Source organism: Caloenas nicobarica, chromosome 2 (genome assembly GCF_036013445.1).
Source record: "Caloenas nicobarica isolate bCalNic1 chromosome 2, bCalNic1.hap1, whole genome shotgun sequence".
NCBI lineage: Eukaryota > Metazoa > Chordata > Aves > Columbiformes > Columbidae > Caloenas > Caloenas nicobarica.
Window position 1 is genome coordinate 42471128 of NC_088246.1, and position 23741 is coordinate 42494868.

The following is a 23741-nucleotide window of genomic DNA, read 5'->3' on the forward strand; positions in this document are numbered from 1 at the left end:
TAATAAAATAACAAAATACCAATACACTACTAGTAAATATATATATATATAAAATAGAAAGAGAATATAAAATAAAAGATACTCAATGCAATTCCTCATGAACTCCACCCACACCAACCAGCCAATCCCAGAAAACAGCAGCTGGTCCCAAAGTCAATCCCAGAGAGAGAAAAGAGGAAAAAAGCAGAAAGGCCTCTGCAAAATGGCAGGATGGCAAAAGGCAGAGCTAATAAAAGTTCTGAACAGAACTCCCCTGGCTCTGACAAAAAGAGCAAAGAAGAGAGAGAGAGAGAGAGGGACCAGAAGATCCCGACTCTCCTTAAATATGAAGCATGACACTAATGGGATGGAATACTCTTATTGATCAGTCTGGATGTCAGTCAAGCTCTGCCCCATCCATGCCCCGCTTCTTTGCTGCCTCACACCTGTGGGCAGAGCGCTCAGAGTGTCCTTGGCTCTCAGACCAGAGCAATTAAAAACATTGACTCTGTCCCGGGGTGTTAGCTCTTGTTCTCAAACTAAGTCCAAATAATGACCGTGCTAGCTATGAAAAACAAAGGTTTCTAACCACGTGAAGAAAATTAACTCATTTTCAGTCAAACCAGTACATTCACGAATAATCAAGTTAGTTGAAGTACAGTGTTTCAACATTGTCAGTACCAATCTTTGTGGAATCTTTTTCACTTAGCCAAATAATAGATACAGGTCTGCCTGGTTCTCTGATTTTTGCACAGGTTACCTTACAGATTACAAGCATACAAGAAAAAAAAAGATACATACCTTGAAGTATACCATTTATGCACTGGACTGGAACTCAGGAGATGTAGGTCCCATTCTCAAATTTGCTGATGATTTGCTGAATGATACTGCTCAACTTTTTTTTGGTTTCTGTGTTTCCCTAAGTACATTTATCTATATTGTCTATACAGAATTTAACCATACAGAAATTATTCATGGCAGAAGTGGCTCTTGTTACCTTTCATACAACTGGAAACACAATGGACCCTGATCTCATAGAATCATTTTGGTTCAAAGAGACCTTAAAGATAATTGAGTCCAACTGTTCACCTAGCACTGCCAAGTTCACCTCTAAAACATGTCCCTAAGCACCACATCTACGTGTTTTTTAAAACCCTCCAGGGATGGTGACTCAACCACTTCCCTGGGCAGCCTGTTCCCATACCTGACAACTCTTTCTGTGAATAAATTTTTCCTAATATCCAATCTAAACCTCCCCTCGTGCAACTTGAGGCCATTTCCTCTTGTCTTATTACTTGCTACTTGGGAGAAGAGACCAACACCCTCCATGCTACAACCTCCTTTCAGGTAGTTGTAGACAGCAATAAGGTCTCCTGTCAGCCTCCTTTTCTCCAGGCTCAACAGCCCCAGTTCCCTCAGTCGCTCCTCATCAGACTTGTGCTCCAGGTTCCTTCACCAGCTTCATTGCCCTTCTCTGAACTCTCTCCAGTACCTCAATGTCTTTCTTATGATGAGGGGCCCAAAACTGAACACAGGATTCAAGATGGGGCCTCACCAGCACCAAGTACAGTGGCACAACCACTTCCCTAGCCCTGCTGGCCACACTATTCCTGATACAAGCCAGGATGCTGTTGGCCTTCTTGGCCACCTGGGCACACTGCTGGCTCATATGCAGCTGGCTGTCGATCAACACTGCAGGTCTGTTTCCACTGGGTAGCTTTCCAGCCACTCTTCCCCGAGCCTGTAGCGCTGCCTGGGGTTGTTGTGACCCAAGTGCAGGACCCGGCACTTGGCCTTGTTAAACCTCATACAACTGGCCTCAGCCCAACGATCCAGCCCATCCAGATCCTTCTGTACGGCCTTCCTACTCTCCACCCACCCAACACTCCCACCCAACTTGGTGTCATCTGCAGACTTACTGAGGTGCACTTAATCCCCTTGTCCAAATAATTGATAAAGAGATTAAACAGAACTGGCCCAAATACTGAGCCCTGGGAAACACCATGTGTGACCAGCCACAAAATGGATTTCACTCCATTCATCATGACTCTTTGTTATCTTAGTGGAGTGCATCCATGTAGTAAATGACATAAACTACTTAAATTACTTAACAGCTTAGATCGTGAATCTTCTGTGGAAGTTATTTGCCCTACATATAAAATGCACCAGCTCTTTTCTGCAACAACCAGCATGTAAATTCACCTGCAGCCATGGAGAAAAAAAAATAAATCCCAGGGAACACTGGGAAAGAAAAAGAAAACACCACTGATTTCCTGGTTTGATTTGCCTTGATGGTTGCAGCTGTACATGCCAGCAATCTACCTCTTATCTTCCAGTTACTGGAGAGAAGTCTGCTCTCCTCTGCTGGCCACCAGCTAGCATTCCACTTTTCAGTCAGAAAAACAAGCACAAAATTTGCTTCAAAGTTAACAGCACTAGAAGTATATCAGGAGAAACACAATAAGAATAATTAATTGTAGTGTATTTCACAACAAAAATAATGTCATCAAGTACAAATGAACACTACACTATCACACAAATCCAGATAAAATATAAACAGCAATACTTGAAAACATGCTTGAAATAAGGTCCAAATTATTTCTAAAGCATTCAATGCCTTCTGACAATTTAAAATTATAAGGAATTTATTAAGAAATATATTCAAATAGGTTACTTTAAGTATTTTACTGTTTTACTATTTTAATGGAAAATTATTATGAGAATTCATATGCAATTTGAGTAGGACCAGCATATCAAGGTTTAATTTAAATGAAGCCTTTTTGGATAAAATATCAATGTAATCAGTTCCATGGGCAGCCATATATAGTGTGGATTTACTTTCTAATCCATCAGATTTAACGATACTGCATTCCTTTTCTCCATTGTAGCAAAGCAAAACTAACACACTGAACTAGAACAGGAATTGATTTTTTGTGGTAACACTGCAGGAAATATACCATCTATGGTGATTCATGGTGGAAACTGTAACTACCTGCTGGTGGTACCTTAAGAATCATATGTCTTGACCCTGAACAGACCTTTGCTACCTCTACTGTACCATTGTATAGATGTAAATATAGCACCTGATGACTTTCTACATTACAGATATTTGAAAAGAAGATAGACTTTTTCGCTTTTTTTTTTTTCCACACTGCCCATTAGGTCCCTTTCACTGCTTCACAATTCAGGATGCCAAAGTAATACATCAGAGGTGAAATAATACACTTGAATTGTTAAGAAATTAATGCCAGTTAGCTATTTATAGTTACAAACAAACCACTGGGGAAAAAGGGAAAAAAAAAAGTACCCAACATACATATTTATAAAAATACTTACGAGTAACCATGTGATGACTATAATGCTAATAATTTTCAACAGGCTTAGCAGAAGTAAAATATCAAGTGTATTCTGTTATGCAGCTATGATTGCCACAATATCAACTGTAGAGAAAAGTCTTTCTACTTAGTAAGTATTCTTTACTAAACTGTAGACAAAAAAATAGCTTCTCTACTACCGCAGTCAGACATTTTTATCTCTATTTAGCACAGTGTGAAAAAATATTGAAATTCTGACAGTGCTTTAAGTACTAGTTTTGATTAGCAGAAAAGCATGTATTTAATTTACATAGTCTGTTAAGCTGTAAATGAATGTGTATATAAATGTACATGACACACTTTTTATATACACAGATCTATACAATGTGTGCCTAAAGACAGACATCTAATACACAGACATTTTGAAATAGCAGCAAAACCAGCTGTTTTTAAAATAACAATCCTTTCAGAAGCTATGCCAGTTGAAAATAATGCCTACTAACATGCCATACCAGCATTAGAATTTGCTGCCATCCAAACAGAAGTAGAGAAATTCCTTCTAAATATGAAAATCATACTGGTGGTGTTTAATCTGTTTCCTATTCTGGTCCAGTGAAGCTACATATATTTTCTTTCTGGTCATATTACAAAGCTCCTTTTCTTCCCATACAAGACATACATGGATATAAATAAGGTTATATGCTTTTTTACTTTCATTCCAGAAAACCCGACTATGCAGGAATTCATTAAAAAAATATATAAAAATAGAAGATATGTACTGTTGGGAATTGTGTTTTCCTCCTGATATATAAACCTGGAAGCATCTTTCCCAATGTTCCTTGTAAAGTGCTTATGCTGTAAACAAAGCTAAAGTTCACAGTATCATCCTGAAATATCCCGTGAGGTCTCTTGAAGCTGTCCCCCACTGGAATTCCATCTGGATGCTATTTAATGAGTGAAGCTTGCTCCTTTGGTAATCAGACAGCCTCAGCTGAAGTACAGGTAGGGTCACTTCATTAGGAACAATTCTGAACGCTTATTTTAGAATTACAGGTTCTCTTCTTTTGCTGGACAGTTCTTTGTTCCCCTCGGATAGTAGAAATACCTGGGAGGATAAAAAATTGGTAGTTAGGATCTGTCAGAAGAAAGAATTTCCCACTATTCCCAGTCACCAGGCATGGGATGAATCTTTGTGCTGTCAGCAGAAAACTGATGTATAAGTATGATATCAAAGCCAAGGAACCCTGGAAGTCTATCAAAAGAAATGCTTTAGTTCAGAGTTTACAACAGAGTTTGATGGAGAAATGTCTGGGTGACATTTGATCATTTATGCTACACAAAGGGAATTAGTTCATCTCATGATCTCCTGACTCAAAATTTACAGACTAGTCTGCGCTGCACAAAACAGAATTAGAGCAGCACGGTGCAAAGGTCTCCCACAACTGATCAACGAGGCCTGAATGCAACATAATGAATTTGTGGGCCATGTTTAACTTATGTTACTGATACATCTCCAGAGACTTCAGCACTATGAAGAACTAGTTGAAAGTAAGTCTTCAACATCACTTCTTCCTCCTTTCCTAATTCCTCTTTGGCAGGCTACATAGAAAATTAGCACAGAAAGTGATGGAGCCACTAGTGTCAGTTTTGTATATGTGAAAATTGTCTCATAATAATAAGTTTTATTATATCGTTATAATTATTCTATGAAAATATGATGTAAAGATGACTTCTCATAATCAGTGCTGTGAGAAAGTAAAACAGGTGTTCCTTTTTTGTCTCAAAACTCCACCACTCGCCATTCCAAGAATAAGACCTCTTCTGAAATTTTCCTTGACTACTTCTATTCGATACGTATGACCCAGATATCCAAAGTCCTTTCAAACATTCCTCTATACACATGGTCCCTCAGGAAGTAAAGTGTTATGTTGATTACTAAAGTCTTGAAAGATATGGAAGTACTCCAGTAATAAGAAAAAAATATTAAAAAATCATTTCTAGTTTCACACACACATTTCAACACATCCCTAAGATGAAAGATTGTTATTAAAGTTGTGAAGCCAAGTATATATAAGGAAAAAACTAACAGAGACTGAAGGCTGACAGCAAACTTTCATTCAGCCCCCTAAGTGGATAACATAATATTTAATGGGGCACTGTATCTGTGCAAAGAGTAGAATCCAAGAATGGTTTGGGTTGGAAGGCACCCTTAAAGATAATTTAGTACGCTCCTCCCTGCCATGGGCAGGGACATCTTTCACTAGGTCAGGTTGCTCAAAGCCCTGTTCAACCTGACCTTGAATATATGTAATGATGGGGCATCTACAACTTCACTGGGCAACCTGTTCCACTGTCTCACCACTCTCATCATAAAAAACTTCTTCCTTAAGTCCTATCTAAATCTACTCTCTTTAAGTTTAAAACTGTTGCCCCTTGTCCTATCTCTACAGGCCTTGGTAAAAATTCTCTATCCATCTTTCTTATGAGCCCCGTTTATATATTGAAATGTCAAAATAAGGTCTCCCTGGAGCCATCTCTTCTCCATTTGGAACAACCCCAACTCTCTAAGCCTTTCTTCACAGGAGAGGTCTTCCAATCCTCTGATTATTTTCTGTGGCTCTCCTTGGGCCCCACTCTAACAGGTCCATGACTTTCTTGTAGCTTCTGGGACCATCCAGTCCCACAGGCATGTCAGCTGCAGCACTCATCTTGGTGTCATCTGCAAATTCGCTGAGGGTGCACTCAATCCCACTGTCTATGTCATTGGTAAAGATATTAAATAGTGTTGGTCCCAGTACAGATCCACGAAGAACACCATTCTTGTTTCCCACTTGGACACTGAGCCATTGACTATAACTCTTTGGATGTGGACACCCAATTTCTTATCCATCAAAACGTCCATCCATCAAACCCATACCTCTCCAATGTAGAGGTAAGAGTGCTGTTGGGACTGTAACAAAGGCTTTACAGAAGTTCAGGTAGAAGACATCCATAGTTCTTCCTTTGTCCACTGATGCAGTCACTTGATCATAGGCCACCAGATTAGTGAGGCATGATCTGCCCTTGATGAAGCCATGTCGGCTGTAGGAACACGACTAAAATTTTTACCATGATCCATATTAAGCATACTTTCTATGTCTTTCCTGAATCACAACCTATGAAATATAGTTAAGAATATTTAATGGAAAGCATCACGTATGTTATTTCCTAATTTTTACATCGTAAACTAACTCTTCTCCAGGAATTCCATTATGCGATATCACCAACTCCCTTAATTGAAACCATTACTTGCACTGCACAGACCCTGCTATTTAAGTTAATAAATAGCTTGTAGCACATATGGGTAGCTATCCTTCTGTGAGGACCAGCACCAGATGATAAGGACATACACGCTTTTCTCACAGTATAAAAAGAACGATGTCCACTCAAGCACCCCAGCTGTCAGAGGATCCTCTTCTGTCTGAGCTTTGGAGCTTGATTCCTGTTCTGTGTGCCTACTCTTCCTACCATCTGGCCTTACTGCAAACCATTCTCTTCACTTGGTCAGTCCCAGCTACAGGTGGTTCTTTCTTCTGCCCATACCAGTCTCCTTTCCAGGATTCCTGCATTCTGTCCCCTGCTGCTGTTCTTGGCTCTGTCTTAGCCCCTATCTCATCAATTGCTATTCATCATTTCTTTGCCTAGGCATTACCTTAAGATGACCAGACAGCCTCACTTTCTGTTCTGATGTCTAAACTTATCTGACAATATTTTAGTGCCCTGTTAAGGCTACTGTTAAGCATGTACCTACTGTGATAGAAAATCCCAGTAAGACAAACAGCTATTCCTTCTTTTTACGTAATTTTCAAATGATTAAGTCTTAAGTAAAAGGCTTCAAATTAAATTTCAAAATTGGAGGTGACACTTCAATGAGGCCCAAGAGTTGTCTTTTCTTTATGGAACACTGTGTCAGAAACATGAAGATCTGACTTTCCCTTATGGGTAAATGGAAGTTCTGATAGCAAAAAGGCAGTCTTCCAGGATAAGGGACACAACTACAGCATTTAGAGGAATACCGTGCCTGTTAGTACTATAATGACATCCTAAAATAGCTTTTATTGTATCTTACACTGCTATATCAAAACACCTACCTATGTAAAAATGTGCAATTCCTCCCCTAGCCACAGTCATGAAAGATATCTTGACACAGGCAAAAAGAATTTATCTTTTTATGGCCCTGATTTCTGAACACTGAGGCCAATCTTGTCTTCGATTTCTTCGAAAACATTCAGATTGTCTTTCACTTAACCTAAGAATTCCCAAAACTCCTTCCAACAGCATATTGCTGTGACATGGAAAGGTATTGCATTCTTCTCAGCTAAACTACCCTAGGTGGACCAAACCATTGAAGAAAGCCTCAAAAAAAAGAAAAAATCCTCTTCACTGCAAGTCAAAGTGTTTAGTTCAGAGCAGCTGTACAAGAAACAGGTCTGCTAGCACAAGAATGATTCCAGACTACAGTGAGCTTTCTGAACCATCTTGAGTGAGAAGGTGCCTTCTTATTTGATGTTGACAGACTTTATCTATGCTTTATACAAGAACTCTGCCAAGTAGGCATCTCAGACATACAGAAGTGAGTTTCAGAGTAAATATCTTCCTCAAACTCGTAGAAAGTTGTGCTTCAGAACTGCAAGAGCAAACCCATCTTATCTCAGCCAAACAAGTCTGTGATGACAGATGCTTCTACTAAAAGATGGGAAGCTCACATAAGAACGTCTGAGAGCTCAGGGCATGTGATCTCTGCAAGGGACCAGAGCCATCTGCCTAGTGTTGAAAACAGTCATTCCCACAGCCCAAATGCTGAGAGACAGCTTCATAAATACACAGTTTTTCTACAGACAGTGCGGACTTCAGGCATTTCCACTGTCAGGAGACCACTTAATTTTGCATATTTATCACTGAACTTTACCAAAGACTTGGTACCTGCCAGTCAGCTGAAATTCAGGCCAGATACTGCTTCGCTTTTTCCAGTCAGAAGTGAAATGCACCTTGCCACATGTCTCATTGCTAAAGAGAACCTTCAGTTGAGTGAGGTGAGAGGTTCTGCATCAATGACAGTCCTACCACATGATCACATTATTTGGTACTTGCATCAGATTGATCCCTGGATCACCTCTCTGTTCTGCACAATGCAATCTCATGAATTAAAGCCAGGTTCTACATCTAAGTCTTTTAAACCCAGCAGCCCTGATACTACTCAAATCTAGTAGGCCTGATCCTGATTGCTAGAGCAATAAGCAGTTTCTGCTATAGTTCATGTCATTCTGATTCACAAGGAAAAAAAATCCTAAAATAATAAAAAAGACTGACTTACTAACGAAAGTGGGAAAAGTTTTGGGTTTTGTTTTGTTTGTTTTTTGGTTGGTTGTTTTTGTTTGGTTTTGTTTTTTTGTTTGGTTTGTTGTTGGTTTTGTGGGTTTTTGTTTGTTTGGGTTTGTTTGTTTTTAATGGTATTATAATCTTAGAAAAATGCAAATCCTTTTTCTGTGCCATTAGACTACTGTCCATCCCTGAAATGACCAGAATATTCCTGCAATTCTCTAAAAATCCGGTTAGCAGTAAGTTTTTCACACTTAGCCATCTGATTTTAACATGCATGGCTGCTATTATAATAGCCTAGGATCTAAGGCATACGTTTTCCCTAGTTTATAAGTCATCATTTCTCTAGAGCTCCACTGTATCATTAACAGGAAGTATTGGCACATATATCTTCTGAGTACAGCCAATATTGGTGTGGCTGTACCAACTCAGCAAAAATTATGTCTCTAGCAAGCATAAAAATGTGTGGTGTAACTATCAATATGTGCAGTGGAAAACTCTATCTAGCAAGTGTCTTTTAATCCATCTCTTGGTCACACATTCCATTGTCATTGGAACACTCTATATTCATCAATGTGACAAGGATTACTCACTGCCTTACCCTAGGAGTTGGATGAAATTGAAGCTAGGATCAATTGCTACATCGTGTTTTCCTGTTGCTTCTCCTTTTTGTAATTTCTGTAGAATCTGTGATTGGGAAAGGTGGGTCAATACCGTCTCTTAGGGGAAGGACAGCTAACTCAAAAGACGTAGTGAATGCTGGTCTGTGGGAACAGGGCTGCATGCTTACAGTGCCACAGAGACCCTCAGCTGATCGGTGTCAGACCTACAGGTGGGTAGATCAAAGACTTGCAGCCACAGAGGTTTAGAACGAAAAAAAACCAAAATCATGTACCACTGAGCTTTCACAGATGTTTTTACCTCCTTGGGGATAAGTACAAATCAACAGAATGCTGGTGTAACTCTAATAAACATTGCTGGCCAAAACAATCTTCTTTTGTACATGGGACACGTAAGAAGTAAGAATCAACATGGACAACCATTTGGAGGAAGAAAACAGTTAACAGCAAATGCCAGGCAGCATTAGCAGAAAGTGGTGCCAAAACAAATCACAAAGTAGCAGAGTGTCTTAAATCACCTAGATATCACTAAGTCAAAAATCCACTTTAGATTCCAGGAGCACTGGAGCTGTGTACTTTCATCTACTGTCTAGTTTGGTATGCTCTAGAACATTAAAAAACATTAACTAAGCTAAATACGAATTTGAATCCATTAATCATGTAACACAACGAGGTGCAATAATACTGAAGATACATCGATAATGTGGTAAGAATTTGCAGACAGAAAAAGCTCCATTAACAACACTTCCATTTTCAAATGATGTATCCATGCACCATAGACCAAATACAAATGACAGCTGCCTCAAAGAGGCAAAATACAGAATTTGCTGTCATTCCTGAGTTATATTTTTCCTCTGTGAATAATATCTTAAGCTATTCTTTGACTAGTTAAAAATGTATAGCTATCATTAGAGCCAGACTTGACAGTTTTCCTCTTAATGAGATATCTAACTACTCCAATGGTTGCTTCTCTAAAACTTCAATAACAGCAGAAAAGATTGCATTGAACAGGTTATGAAAATTGTGACAACATATCAATATATGCATTTGAATATGCAGACTGTTTCCTTCTATTCTTATTTGCATCGCAACCATTCTTTTCCTACAAAACTAATATTGAAACAACATTTCTCTCATAAACAGACCTCCGGTCATATGAGCTTGTAACGGTCTCGGCTGGGATGGAGTTAAATTTCTTCATAGCAATTTGTATGGTGGTATGTTTTGCCTTTGTAATGAAATCAGTGTTGATAACACACCAGTGTTTCAGTTATTGCTGAACAATTCTTATACAGCATCAAGGCCTTTTTTGCTTCTCACGCCACCCCACCAGCAAGTAGGCTGGGGGTGCACAAGAAGTTGGGAGGGGACACAACTGGGACAGCTGACCCCAACTGACCAAAGGGATATTCCACACCATGTGACATTGTGCTCAGCAATAAAAGCTGAGGGAAAGAAGGAGGAAGGTCGGGGGAGGATGTTCAGAGTTATGGTGTTTGTCTTCCCAAGGAACCGTGAGGCGTGATGAAGGCCTGCTTTCCTGGAAATGGCTAAATATCTGCCTGCTGATGGGAAGGAGCAAATTAATCTCTTAATTTGCTTTGCTTGCACACATAGCTTTTGCTTTACCTATTAAACTGCCTTTATCTCAAGCGACAAGCTTTTTCACTTTTACCCTTCCGATTTGCTTCCCCATTCCACTGAGGGGGAGTGAACGAGTGGCTGTGTGGTGCTCGGCTGATTATTTGGGTTAAACTACGACAAAGCTACAGCACTCAGCTGAACACAGCTCATCTCTCTAACCATTGCTATTTTTGTTTATTTATAGCATTTTTTTCATATAACTGAATTTCTGCTTGGATTAAATCCCTTAATGGAATTCATTAAAAATAGATTTCTGCATCAATTTGGGTATTACATGTCTACTTCAATATAAAAAATCATGATGAAAGTTTAAAACTGGTATTCATTGTCCTATTCATAAACATGCTCACAAACAAGGAGCTTGCCTCTTGTGCAGTACAATATTAAAACAGAAGGAGAAAAACAAAGAGTGACACAATAGATATGAACAGAATAATTCTGAAACATTACGGGGCGGGTTTATGCATGTTTATCAAATTTCTGTATAAATAAGTAATACAATTGGAGCACTGAGTCATTTCAGGAGATTAGTGACAAATGGGCACAAGTTGATTATTCAAGATAAAGCTGAGGGTCATTATCCTCAGCTGGTCATTAATCCCCATGAAATGACTGACATTGAGATAGTAATTACTATTATAATGAAAATGGGGGGGGAAAAAAAAGCATGACATTTTTCTTATGAAGCTGTCTTGGTTTCTAAAGAATTCATGTTTGATCACCTAATCCAGTTGCTTGAATAATTTTTAACCCTTTATACAGTTTCTTCATCCTACTACAATTTTAATGCCATTGCCTCACTTAAGGTTTGATTTCCCATCATATATTCCTGGAATTTTGGGAGGCACAGCAAGAGGCAACAGTGATAGGAAAGATGATAAACACAAATGCCCCCAAAAACCAGAAAATAAAGAAAAAATATTTTCAGAATGCTTTCTCTATAACATGTGCTCCATGATGCGGTAGGAGATTGCATTATTATGCTATATGCTATTTAGCTGTTTATTCTGCATTTAATAGTGCTTTTAGAAATAGCGCATGTGTCCCATGTTGTTCCACAGCAGGGCCTTCTGAGGACTTTTGAGTCATTGGAGTCCTTTTTTTTTTCCTTCCCATTTCTATTAGAAGAGCTAGAAACTTCTTATGGGCAGAAGGGAAAGCAATTTGTTTCCGCCAAGAAACACCATCATTCTGTTTCCATTGTGAAAGCCCCATACATGCAGCATCATTACAACTTCTCATCTTAGAAACTGAAAAACACAAACTAAAATATTTTAAAATAAGCTAAGAAAGTTGAAAAATAGGTGTATTACCCCATAAGTTCCTAAACAAGATACAAATATTCATTACTCTTAGTACTTTTTTCTAAAGCTTTTCTGTGAACACTTTTCTAAGAAGGGGATCCTAGGAAGGCTACAGGATGTACCAAGTTTCTGCTGGAAAATTTGCAGTTGCTTCTGAAATGTTTCGCTGCATATAAGAGAAAGAAATTAGAGCAAGGCTCAAACCAGTTTTATACAAGAAAGGCTGATAGGATGTTGCTCTGAGGGCTGCAAACCAAATTCTGCGTGGTGGAAAAGAAACAGATAACAGTGGACACTGATAAGTGACTTGCAGTGCAGCTTGAGAGAGTGATTCGTCCCTCTAGCTTGCTTAGCTGTTTGGAGAGTTTGAGGCAAAACCTAATGATGCATGTCTGCTAGCCAAATGAATCATTCAATACTGGACAGCTATTAAAACTGGACTGCATGGCTATTTGGAGAGAGAGAGAGAAGGAAAAGAAAAAAAATGTTCTGAAAAGCTCAGAATGGCATTGGGCAAGAGCATACTTTAGAACACACAGTAAGTCCTCTGGAAATAGAGACGTGCTTTTGCCGGCCAAGGCCCAAGCATGGTCTGTTAATTTTCTGGAAGAGCACTAAAATAGGAAGATATTTGGGGGTAGAACATTGTCTGGAAAAGAAGTAATGTAATAGTGACAGGGGAATGAAACAAAATTATGCATCACAGCAGGTAATAGGATTCAAAAGCACAGAGAAAAATCAAGGACACATATTGTTGCTGGTGACAGATCAACAACTGGGTTGCTGTACGGCTATTTTGTATCTGCCAGCTAAAGCCAAGACATGCGTGAGTGACAGACACACATGCAATGCAGTCAGTCAAAATCTACAACAATAGCAGTTACATGCACACATTAACAATTATAAGCAAGAAGAAAAAATAATCAAATCTAGACAACATACTTCTAAACTTCTAAGGAGACTATACCTATAAGGAGATTTCACTCTATTCCTTTCACCTGCTCCAAAATCTTTGTTTTGCTCCAAGTCCCACGAACAGAGCACAGAACAACACTGACTGTGGATAATGTATCAGCATTGCTGAAGAAGCGGCATAACTCAGGGGAAACACAATGTGACTTCCACTATGCTCCTGGGAAAACCAAATACAAAACACATCCACCATTGTGAAGAAGGATGCTGAGCATTCATTCACTGGCCTCCTCCAGACTTTATGTATGTGTGGAAACGGACTGCCTGCTCTTTTCCCCATTTCCTTCTGCAGGATGAACATAGTGTAGAGAACACTTAATACTACGCTGTCCCATGTGGCTAGGAAGCATATTCTCTTATGTCTCCTCTAAAATAAAATTTCCAAAAATGTATAAAAGTAACTTAAGATTCTAAAGAACAACTACTCTCCAGGGAATTTCAGCACAGCAGCAAAATAAGTAGCCCTGAATAAATCAGGAAAAACAGAATGTTAATTATTTTACTCCTGTTAGTTTCATGCATTTCTGTGGCATTCCTGTGTTACGTGTTGAAAGCACGAGCATATTTTCCTGCAATCTTTAAGCATCCTTCACATTTCAGCAATTACTTTTACAGCAATAGGACACAAAGGAATGGTATGAAGCTGCATCAGGGGAAGTTCAGATTGGACATTAGGAAAAGGTTCTTCACTGAGAGGGTGGTCGGTCCCTGGGACAGGCTCCCCAAGGAAGCGGTTGTGGTACCAAGCCTGTCAGATGTCAAGGAGCATCTGGATGGCGTTCTTAGTCATATGGTTTAGTTTCAGGTAGTCCTGTGAGGAGCAGGGAGTTGGACTCGATGATCCTTATGGGTCCCTTCACTTGAGATATTCTGTGATTCTATGATTTCCACTAGTAGAAATCTTATTTTTATAGTAGTTTGTGTAAAATACTCAAGTCCATATTCAGCACCCACCTGTCTACAGTTAATTGCAGTAAGATGCTTTTTGCCAGTCTGTTTGTGAGATAAATGCCTATACAGCTACAGCAGCTATTATTCATTTATAATAAGAGTCACTAGATCTTCATGTCAAAAATGAGAGCCTTTTTCTTCTTTTTTTTTTTTTTCCTCATAAGTTGTGTGATATTTTTTCTACAGCAACAAATCTTGAGAGCTTGTGATTAGGACAGAAAATTTAAAATACTTGAAAACTATTATAAACAAATTTGTTAGACCTCATGGCTGCAAAAGTGATTTGTAAACATGATTCAAGTATACCCTGAAGGTTTAAAGAGTGAATTGTTATTGTATTTTGGGAGTGCTGAATCACGATTTTTCAACACTTACAGCTAGCAGCTGCAAGGCACTTGTAAGCTGGAATTCCAGTTTAATGAGTACCTATAAAAATATTCAGACTAACATTTGAAACTTCTCAAGCTAGAATCAATCTATACAGAAAAGTTTGCAGAGATAATAAATAACTGAAAAATACCGCTGAGACACCATGAGCTATACATTCTTAAAACCTCTTAATAGATGTATTAGAGGCACTAGGGGGTGGGATGGGTGCATGTTTGTTCCTTTGTTTTAGCAAATATAACTGCAGTCTCCCAGGCTTTATAACGTTGTTTACTGCAAAGACAAGGAACTTACTTGATGGAAGCAGTAACATTTTGCACTAAAGCATATCTGAGATAATAAACAACAGGGTAGCAGGTAGAAAGAATGAGAAATGCTAAGCTTATGTTATGGAGTGTATTGATTTTTTTCATGTATTTTCTTTCTTGTGTTCCTCAAAGGTTTCCTGCAGGAAAGTTATACCATCTCCAGGACAAGGCATTTGCCCAGTTTCAAATACCATTGAATTTTTTTCACTCCCTGCACTTTTGTGCTAGCAACCTCTTATTCTCCTTGTTGTGCTGTACTCAAATGTTTTACTAAATTTGTCAGCTTCATCCTTTCAACCTTGTGATGGTAGAGTATTATAATAAAATACAATTCTATTTAAATGAAACTTCTGTTCAGCTGTGGTTTTATATGGGAAAAATGTGAGGAAATTGCTGCCAAACTTGTACGACTCTATGATCTGATTGAAGAAAACAGATGTGGCCAAAAAAACCTGCTTAGATTAGCTAATATGTCCCACATAAATTTCTTGCAGTCCATGCATCCATGTATTATAATCCACCACATACTGCACTAAGTTTAAAGTGAAATTGCAATCACATAAATAGACAGATGATACATTTGGAATTAGGACATCATAATTAACTTTTTCTTTTCACACTCACCTGTTAGAAGAGAAATTGTAGTAACCACTTTCCTCTAGAACCTCTTCAATTAGAGTCTACAAGATAAAAGAAATTAATTTTGGGAAATTATCTCTATTAAAAATAATAAATCAATACATAGAGGCATATTTATAGCTTACCTGCAAGTGTTCATATGTCATCCCTTCTGCTATGTCATAAGTGCCAACAATACCTTAAAGTAAAAGGCAAGTAACATTATACTACTGAATTTGGTGGTTATCCTCCCTCATCAGATTCTTAGCAATTCCACTACAAATATAATGACAAGAGAGATGCTTGATTATTAGCAGCTTATTTCACTGACCACAATGACTCCCTGCAAAAGTGGGAGGCATCTTATGGCATGATGTGAACGTTTGAGGCACACAATGTTATCACATTATGAACGAGTTCTAACTGATGGAAAATATTTTAAATATTTCATGTAACAGAACACAGAAATGCAACATTCTTATTGTTCCCCACTGACAATTTACAGCAGAAAGGGCACACATCAGATTAAAAAACCACAGATATTGAGCGTCTGAACAAATTGCATTGCTGTCTCTGAGAACAAAATAAAGCTCCTATATAAGGAAATTGTTAGGGACTTGTTTCCTACTCAAATATCACCCTTAACACCTAGTATCATTTTGGGGTTTTGCAATAAGCTGTGGAACATACACTAGTTTCAACAGAAAGGCCAGCAAAAGCAAAGTTTCTCACTCTTGTTTCTGGCACCACAGTTTTTAATGTTACTATGTCCTCTAGTCCGTAGATTGCAATATAGCTTTTCCTGTATTTGGAAGAATGGAAATTGCACAAATACCAAATTACAGGCTGCACATTTCCCTTATGTCCCTTGCACAAAGAGGCATATGATGAAACCAGTCTCTGAACTAGGAACTGTGGTTCCCCACCCTGGACAATGCCAGTGATGGCAGGTTTGAATAAAGATGGAGTTCATGATTTGTCACACCAAGTATCACTAGTCCAAAATGTATTTGACACTATTAATTTTCTAAAGCATATATATACTTTACATTATATAGATGTGGCATAGCATGTAGCATTTCCCTCCTCAAGTTTGTAGGGCTTGATGTAGCTAGGTAATTAAATCATCAGAGTATAACTGTTTCAAACATGACAGAAGAAGAAAATAGGGTTTAAATAGTTTCTTTAAAAATCATGTGCAAGGACAGGTAAATCCTAAGTAGGGCACTTTCGGTTAAAATAATTTCTATTGATTTTCATGGAGGAACCATGTGCTATTTGCATCTTTGATATTTCTTTGTCATTCCAAAGTATACTCTCTTAAATTAGCAGAATGTTCCATCAGTGGTAAACTGCATATCTTACCAGGACTTAAACAAAAGAAACAAACCAAAAAATACTGATTATGAAAATCAGTATAGTCAACATAACTTTACTGTCTTTAAAGACAGATCTTAGAGCAGCAATTCCTTCTGCTTTGATACCATACACTTCATTAGAAATATATATGCCGCTACAGAGATTTTGTTGCTTGCTTTACCTTTTCTATCATCTGGAAGCAATGTATTTCCACCTGAAGAGAGAAGCACCAGGCGCCAATCTGCTGTGAAGAAGTTCGGCTCAATCAATTCAGGAGAACCTTGCAGCAGCTGGGGAAGAAAGGAAAAAAAAAAAAATAAATAAAATAAAAATACAAACACAAAACAAGCAAAGGATAAACTTCAGACTCTCATCAGGCAGTTTACCTCTTCCTATGTTTCCCAGTGCAATCAATCTCTACAGAAACACTGACTGAATGTTGCAAGCTGCCAATCTGCACTTGGTATAAAGCACTGAGTTCTTTAGACTGTCTGAACAAAATGTCATAAACTATACATTTGTGCGAAGACAGAGAAGTGCATTCCCTTGAACCTAGGACAGAAACAGCCAATTACTCTGATTTTCAAAACTGAGGGCTTGAAGCGAAATTGTTAGTCCATATTCAAGTGATATAATTCCCATTAGAGGGATCCCAGCACTCTGAGACCTTAAAGTCAGTTTAGCTACTTGATTACGTGAACAAGGGTACTGCCATTAAACTTAAAAACATCTAGTTTTGAAAATATCCAATGGTTAACAACTCTGACATGAAAATATCTTTGTGGGCAGGAGAGAAATTCTAGTTGTGCATTTCTGCAGCATGTTAACACTTTTACGGTTACAGAAACAGAAGAATATCTGTTGTTGGAAGACCTTTACCCCACCACTGATCAGTGGAGAAATCTTTTTGTCTGTTATTCTAATTAGGTTTTCTAATTCAACATAGTTAAAAATGCATAATTTTAAAATTTTATTTGCAGAAATTGCACAGTCTCTAACAACACCTGCTGGAAGAGTTTAACCTAATTATTTTCCCTAGGTTCTTCCTGTTATCTCTAAATTATGTCCATGTTATCCAACATATTTATTATGGTGATTTTGGTAAAATATGTACAATTCAATCACTGATGTTAATCAATTCTCCATCTTTCTAACTGCGCTTTTTGTTGCTGCTTTGTATCAATAGTTTCTGTAACTATTTCCTTCAAGGTGGAAATGCCCAGAATTGCATTCATCATTTCAAACATCTTCAATTTACTACCATTTACTTCTGAAATAGTGTATTTCTTCCCTTTTCTTCAGGTTTACATCCAGCAGTTTTGAAACTAACACAATTTAACAGTTGATAACATTTATAAATAAATAGGTTCCTTTATTTCTAGGTATTTGAAAATTAGGTTAGCACTTCCTTTTTCTTACCATATATTTGGGCATCCTTTCCTGAAAACACTGACTCAATACACATTTAGCAAAAACTTGCTTAGATTTAATGTTATGGCTGAAATACAGGAATATTTTAATACAAACGGCAGTTTGATTTACAGGACAGCAAACTGGAATGAAACCGAGGCTCAGAGAGAGGCATCTTTAAGTATCTTCCAAATGTACTACTAATCTGAACACTAAGTAGCCACCTTCCGTGGAGCTTAAGCGTTTCAGATTAATTATTACAAAAGTATAGGAAGGATTTAGCATTTGGGGTCAGTCCATTCCATAGCAAACAATGACTTAGAAGACTCAGTGCAAGTAGGTGACAATCAAATCAGATTACACAGGGGAATTACGTGAAAGAAATTATTTGTCATGAAATTTAAGATACAGTAACATACCTAATAACTGCTTTGTTATCAATTAAAAAATAAAATATCTTCACAGTCTCCCACAGTACACAGATGCCGAGGATGTAATTTTCAGATCCTCTGCTGACTACAGTCTTCTCAGGAGATTTTGCAGGAACATTTAGAAATTCTGATATTAGTTGTGAGCTCTTTCTCTGTTGGAAAGGACCCAGCATGCCATTGGAAAACAGGCAGGCACAGTTCTTTAGTCATGCCATTCTTGCAAATCTGTGGTATTTTTAAATGATGACTATAAAATGTTCCTGACATACTATGCAACAATGGGACAATGTATGCTACATTCAAGACATTCTGGGACAGTGCTTTCTTCAAATTCATAGTTTTAGTAGGAATACATTCCAAAACATGAATAATACTGGGAAACTAATAGTAAATTAAGAAGAGCTCACATAAGTTAAGAGCTTATATAATCTTTATAAGCCTTTGCCACAAAAAGTTACATTTTCCTTTCTCTTCTCTTTCAGAGCTCTGATGAGATGAAGTCTGATTTTGCATATGAGCAGCTAGCAGGTCCTTTCCATTTACCAAAATTGTTCTAATGATCAAACACAAACTTGAAACCAATCTGTAGAAGCTGCTTACTTAAGAAGCCTCCATATTTTCCAAATAAAGGATAGCTAGAGAATATTCTAAATATTTCCTTTTAAAAATGGAATCTTACACTCATATTTTTGTGATATTAATATCAACAGCTTAATTCAAGTAGAAGAAAAGTTGATCATAGGTAGTAATTGGTGTACTACACCTTTTTCATTTCTGATTTCAGATTACAGGGATTGCTCTGCTGACTGAAGAGGGACTTCTTGAATCTCTCAATGATCCTTCTTTTCAAGTTGCATTGCAAAGCTGGAGGAAGCTATACAAAACAAAGAAACAGATGTTTTCACCGCTCAGATACACCTCCCATAAAAATGACCTAATCAGCAGTATCATTACTGAAAGAAGTAGCTATACTGCAAAAAAGAAAAATTAATGTTAATAGCATGGTAATAAATAACAGTATAAGACGTGGTTTAATGGCACATTATTACAATGCTCCTAAGTTTGCCTATCCTATTAGCCTCACTCTCTTTAGCCTTGAATGTAAATATCATTATAATGAGCCTAATACAGGTAATACTCAATTTGCCACCATGACCAAAGTGCCAGTATTTGGGACATTTTTCTGCAAAGCCCATAGAACATTGGAGTAGATTTCATGTGGGCTATAATGAGTCACTCCAGCTGAAATTAATGAAACTTCATAGACCTTCGTTCAATGTGTGTAGAAAAGGTGAATGTTTCTCATGGCTTCGACACGCTCTTTTAAGATCCTTATGTACATCTCAATACAATTCAGAATGTGTCTTTTGCTAGAGGCAATTTACATTTCACTAGTCTACAAAGCAAAACTGTATACTTTTTCTCCTGTGTTTTGTGGCTGAGAAAGTACACATTTTTCAACTACATTTGCAAAAGAAAAGCACACATCATACTTTATTGTGTTTTAAAGTCTTCAATCAACAGTTCAAAGGAGGTCTCTTCCTTTGCTCTTTAATATTTTAAAACCATTTTTATGCTCCAACTGTAAATGTAAAGCTTTAGCTGTTGGTCACTTCAACACCACCAACCCAGTCTCATAACAGTTCTATGGTATGTACTACCCTTTTGGAAGGATCCCCTATGCTGTTTCTGTATAGCTGTTTATACATGGAGAGAATGTTTATAAATCCATGATTTTCTACCTTTTAGTACAGAGTTTACAATCACATCACTTACGTAAATTCATAAAGTGCCACTCCATTGAATTGAGGAAGCTTTCTGACTATACAAGGAAGGTTTGACCGCTAATGATTCACGTTAAAACACAGTCACAGTACACATTATAAAGATTTTTTTCCCATTGGAACAAATTACTGCTCCAAGATGGCTACAAATCTGCAACAGCTATATTGGCCTCACAGGAGTCCTGATTTGCTCTGGCAAACCAGGGATCAAGATTACATCCTAAGCATAAAAGAATTTCATCAGACAGCTGGTTGCATAAAGTTTTTTGTTAACAGACAGATACTACTCCCTTTTAATGCAGATAAGGCCTTACACATATGATTCAAGTCAGATGTTGAATGTTCCTTAGCCTGTGAGTAAAAAAAATAATGCCTGCCAGATACTTTATAAACTACCTGCCACTGCAATGAGCTGCATGCAGTTAAGGTACCATGGGCGTACTGGGATATTCTGAAGCAAAGGTGGTAAAGGACAAGTCCACTGCATGAGAAACCTGGAGTTGCCTCAGGCACTAGTGTTCAATTTTAGCTTTTGTTTTAACGAAATCAGATGTCAGATCAGTTTTTAAAAAGGCCCAGGATTTACATAATACTTGTTTTTCTTTTAAACCTCTCTACTACATTGTTTTCCAGAGATCACTCTGTTTCTTGTTCCCATGGAAACTGGATTGGGAAGGCTGCTGGCAACCAAGGACTAACAGGCAAGAACTCTCTCCCTTGTAAACTTCAGTTTAGAATTGTCAGCTGAAATATGCAACAGAGTTTTAGAAAACAGCTCTTTATTATAAAAAATATTGTACCTTAGAGTTTTAAGAACATAAACAGGTACAGGAGAAGCAGATAGCACACAATGAATAAGTGCAGAAATGGATCCTGGTTTTTCTGCCTTCCAATTCCAAAACCACCTGACACCAAAAGCATCAAAGTTGTTATTAATGCTTCAGTGGTCAATTCTGAGTGAGTCTTTGAGTTGCTCTTAGTTCTCAGTTATCAGGCATCTACGTTATGGTAACTTGCATTAATTAGTAGGGCACTTGAGAAAACCTTCAATAGAGAGGGCAGATTTACTAATGAGCATCTTGGACACCTAATGCAGCAGGTAAAGACTGAACTGCCTCATTTCTGTTAGCAGGTGAAGGAGATAATTCTTGCAATAAATTCAATCAATTCCAATTATTTTAAATAACAATTGTTTTCTTTGTCCTTGGTAACTTATTTCCTGTATTACCTGTTTTGATAAGTCTGACAGTTAAAAAAAAAAGGCAAAATAAACACAAGTTCAGTTATGCTACTCTGTTCTAAACACACACATATAAACATGCCTCAGCAATCTGAAATCCCCTGAGGTGATAAAAATCACTTTCCAAACACAAACACTTCATTTTGAAAAATGAGACGACATTTACTTAATAATAGCAAACTTTGCAAGTAACTGAATGGCAACCATCTTTCTGGAGAATAAAGAGGTTCATGTCACATTTTTAGTTGAGAGTTCAATGCAGATTTATATCAACTCCATTTTTGCTCTGGAAAGAGCATGAAATAACTTTAACTCTGTTTCACTATGAAAGAGTTGATATTAATTTAAAAATAAATCTTAAGTTTGAAAAAATCTGTCATTTCAAAATATTTAACATATTTAAGATTTGAAATATTGCACTAGGAATCTCAAGAAATTATTACTGTTTATTTATAATAAAAATTATTACTTAGAAGTTATTTAGAAATTATTGCTACAGAGAAGAGCATTTTATATACTCTCCATGTCAGTATATGATATCAAGTCACTTAAAATATTCATACTGCTGGCATGACAGAATGTTGTAAAAATAATTTACTGTACAATCCATTTTTCTGAGGTGAGCCAATGAATTTTTTTCATATGACTCAATTATTGCCATCCTCCACATACTAATATTCAAGGTTAGTCTTTATTTAAATGATATATTTTTAAAGCATCCTGCCATCTGCAAAAATGTCAAGTTCTGTTGTTTTTAAAGAACAGTGACTAAATTAGCAGCACTTTGCAGTACCATCGTTTTGACAACTGCAAATAAATGAAAAGTATAGAATGTCAGAAGCAACAGTAATGCATACTTGAGTGACGAAGATAATTTTGTGCAGCTGAATAAGAATCTGCTGAACAGGGTCACTGATCTGACGCACCTTCCGCTGTGATACAGCAATTCCTGCTGATGCTGTAGATGACAACAGTAAAATTAGGAGGACAGCTCATTTTGTTGCCTTAATATATAAACAGCATACACTGTTTAAAACCTGTAGGTGTAAATATTAAGTTTAAATGCACGACTTGGGTTTCCAATAATGCTGGGAACAACAACAAAAAAAGGATAATCTAAAAACTTAAAAGATTAGACCAGTAGTGTCAAACTCATTTTCACCGGGGGCCACATTATACAGCCTTAAAATTACATTCAGCCCTTTGCAGGCAACCACGAGGCTGATGTGGCCCCCGGTAAAAATGAGTTTGACACCCCTGGGTTAGACAATGTAATTGATAATGGGTTTCAAAAGAAAAATCCCTTTCTCTGACTCACTTCTAAGTTACTCTAAGAGAAAAGAAGTATTAATGTAACGCACTAATCATAAAAGTTTTCCCACATTTATTCAAAAACAAATTTAAACATATGATAAGCGGAATTTTCTTATTTTAACTTTTTTTTTTTTTTTTACATAGACTAACATACATTATATTTTTTATATATTTTGATGTTGTTAAATTTATTTTCATTTTACCAACAAAATGGCTGATGTGGACCATTCGGGCAAAAAATTTTATTAAAATATATTCTCATGTTGCCTTACAGTGATGTGTGTTGCTTTATCACAGCTGCTTTTTGTTTCCAACATCTAGCAAGAGCATGTTTTGAGAGAAACCTTAAGAAAACGTGCAAGCAGCTATGAATCCCTTGGGTCTCCTTTACTTTGCATGAGAAAATTAGTGGTTTCTGCTCTTTGTCATAAATTTCTCCCCACTAAAGATCACCCTATTTAAAGGACATATTGATGGAGACTGTGGAAAGGACCCATTACCAGCATTCTCCATGATCAAAATGACACCACCATAAAGTGTGGAAATGGCATTTTTCATGTTTAGAATAAAAGAACATCAATGCTAAGGAAAAACTAATGCTGTAAAAACTCCTCTCCCTACAAAGGGAAGAACACAGACAATTGTTCCGTATTATGGACTGTATATTACTTTGGCTTGTAAATTACATAAGAATAGAGTGCTGACCTGTGAATATAAGTGAAAGTGGGTTTTAAAACCTTTTAAACAC

General features: G+C 37.3%; 1 protein-coding gene across 1 annotated transcript in view; it reads right to left on the reverse strand.

The window, feature by feature from the left end:
- Window positions 1-4324: 4324 nt before the first annotated feature.
- Window positions 4325-23741, reverse strand: part of NEK10 (NIMA related kinase 10) — a 96761-nt gene continuing 77344 nt past the window's right edge. The window contains exons 30-35 of the mRNA XM_065628844.1: window positions 22537-22637; window positions 19419-19529; window positions 16996-17104; window positions 15602-15654; window positions 15462-15517; window positions 4325-4398 (exon numbers count right to left, since the gene is read on the reverse strand). Coding sequence (XP_065484916.1) covers window positions 4341-4398; window positions 15462-15517; window positions 15602-15654; window positions 16996-17104; window positions 19419-19529; window positions 22537-22637 — 488 coding nt within the window. The 3' untranslated portion in view covers window positions 4325-4340. The remainder of the gene's footprint in view (window positions 4399-15461; window positions 15518-15601; window positions 15655-16995; window positions 17105-19418; window positions 19530-22536; window positions 22638-23741) is intronic.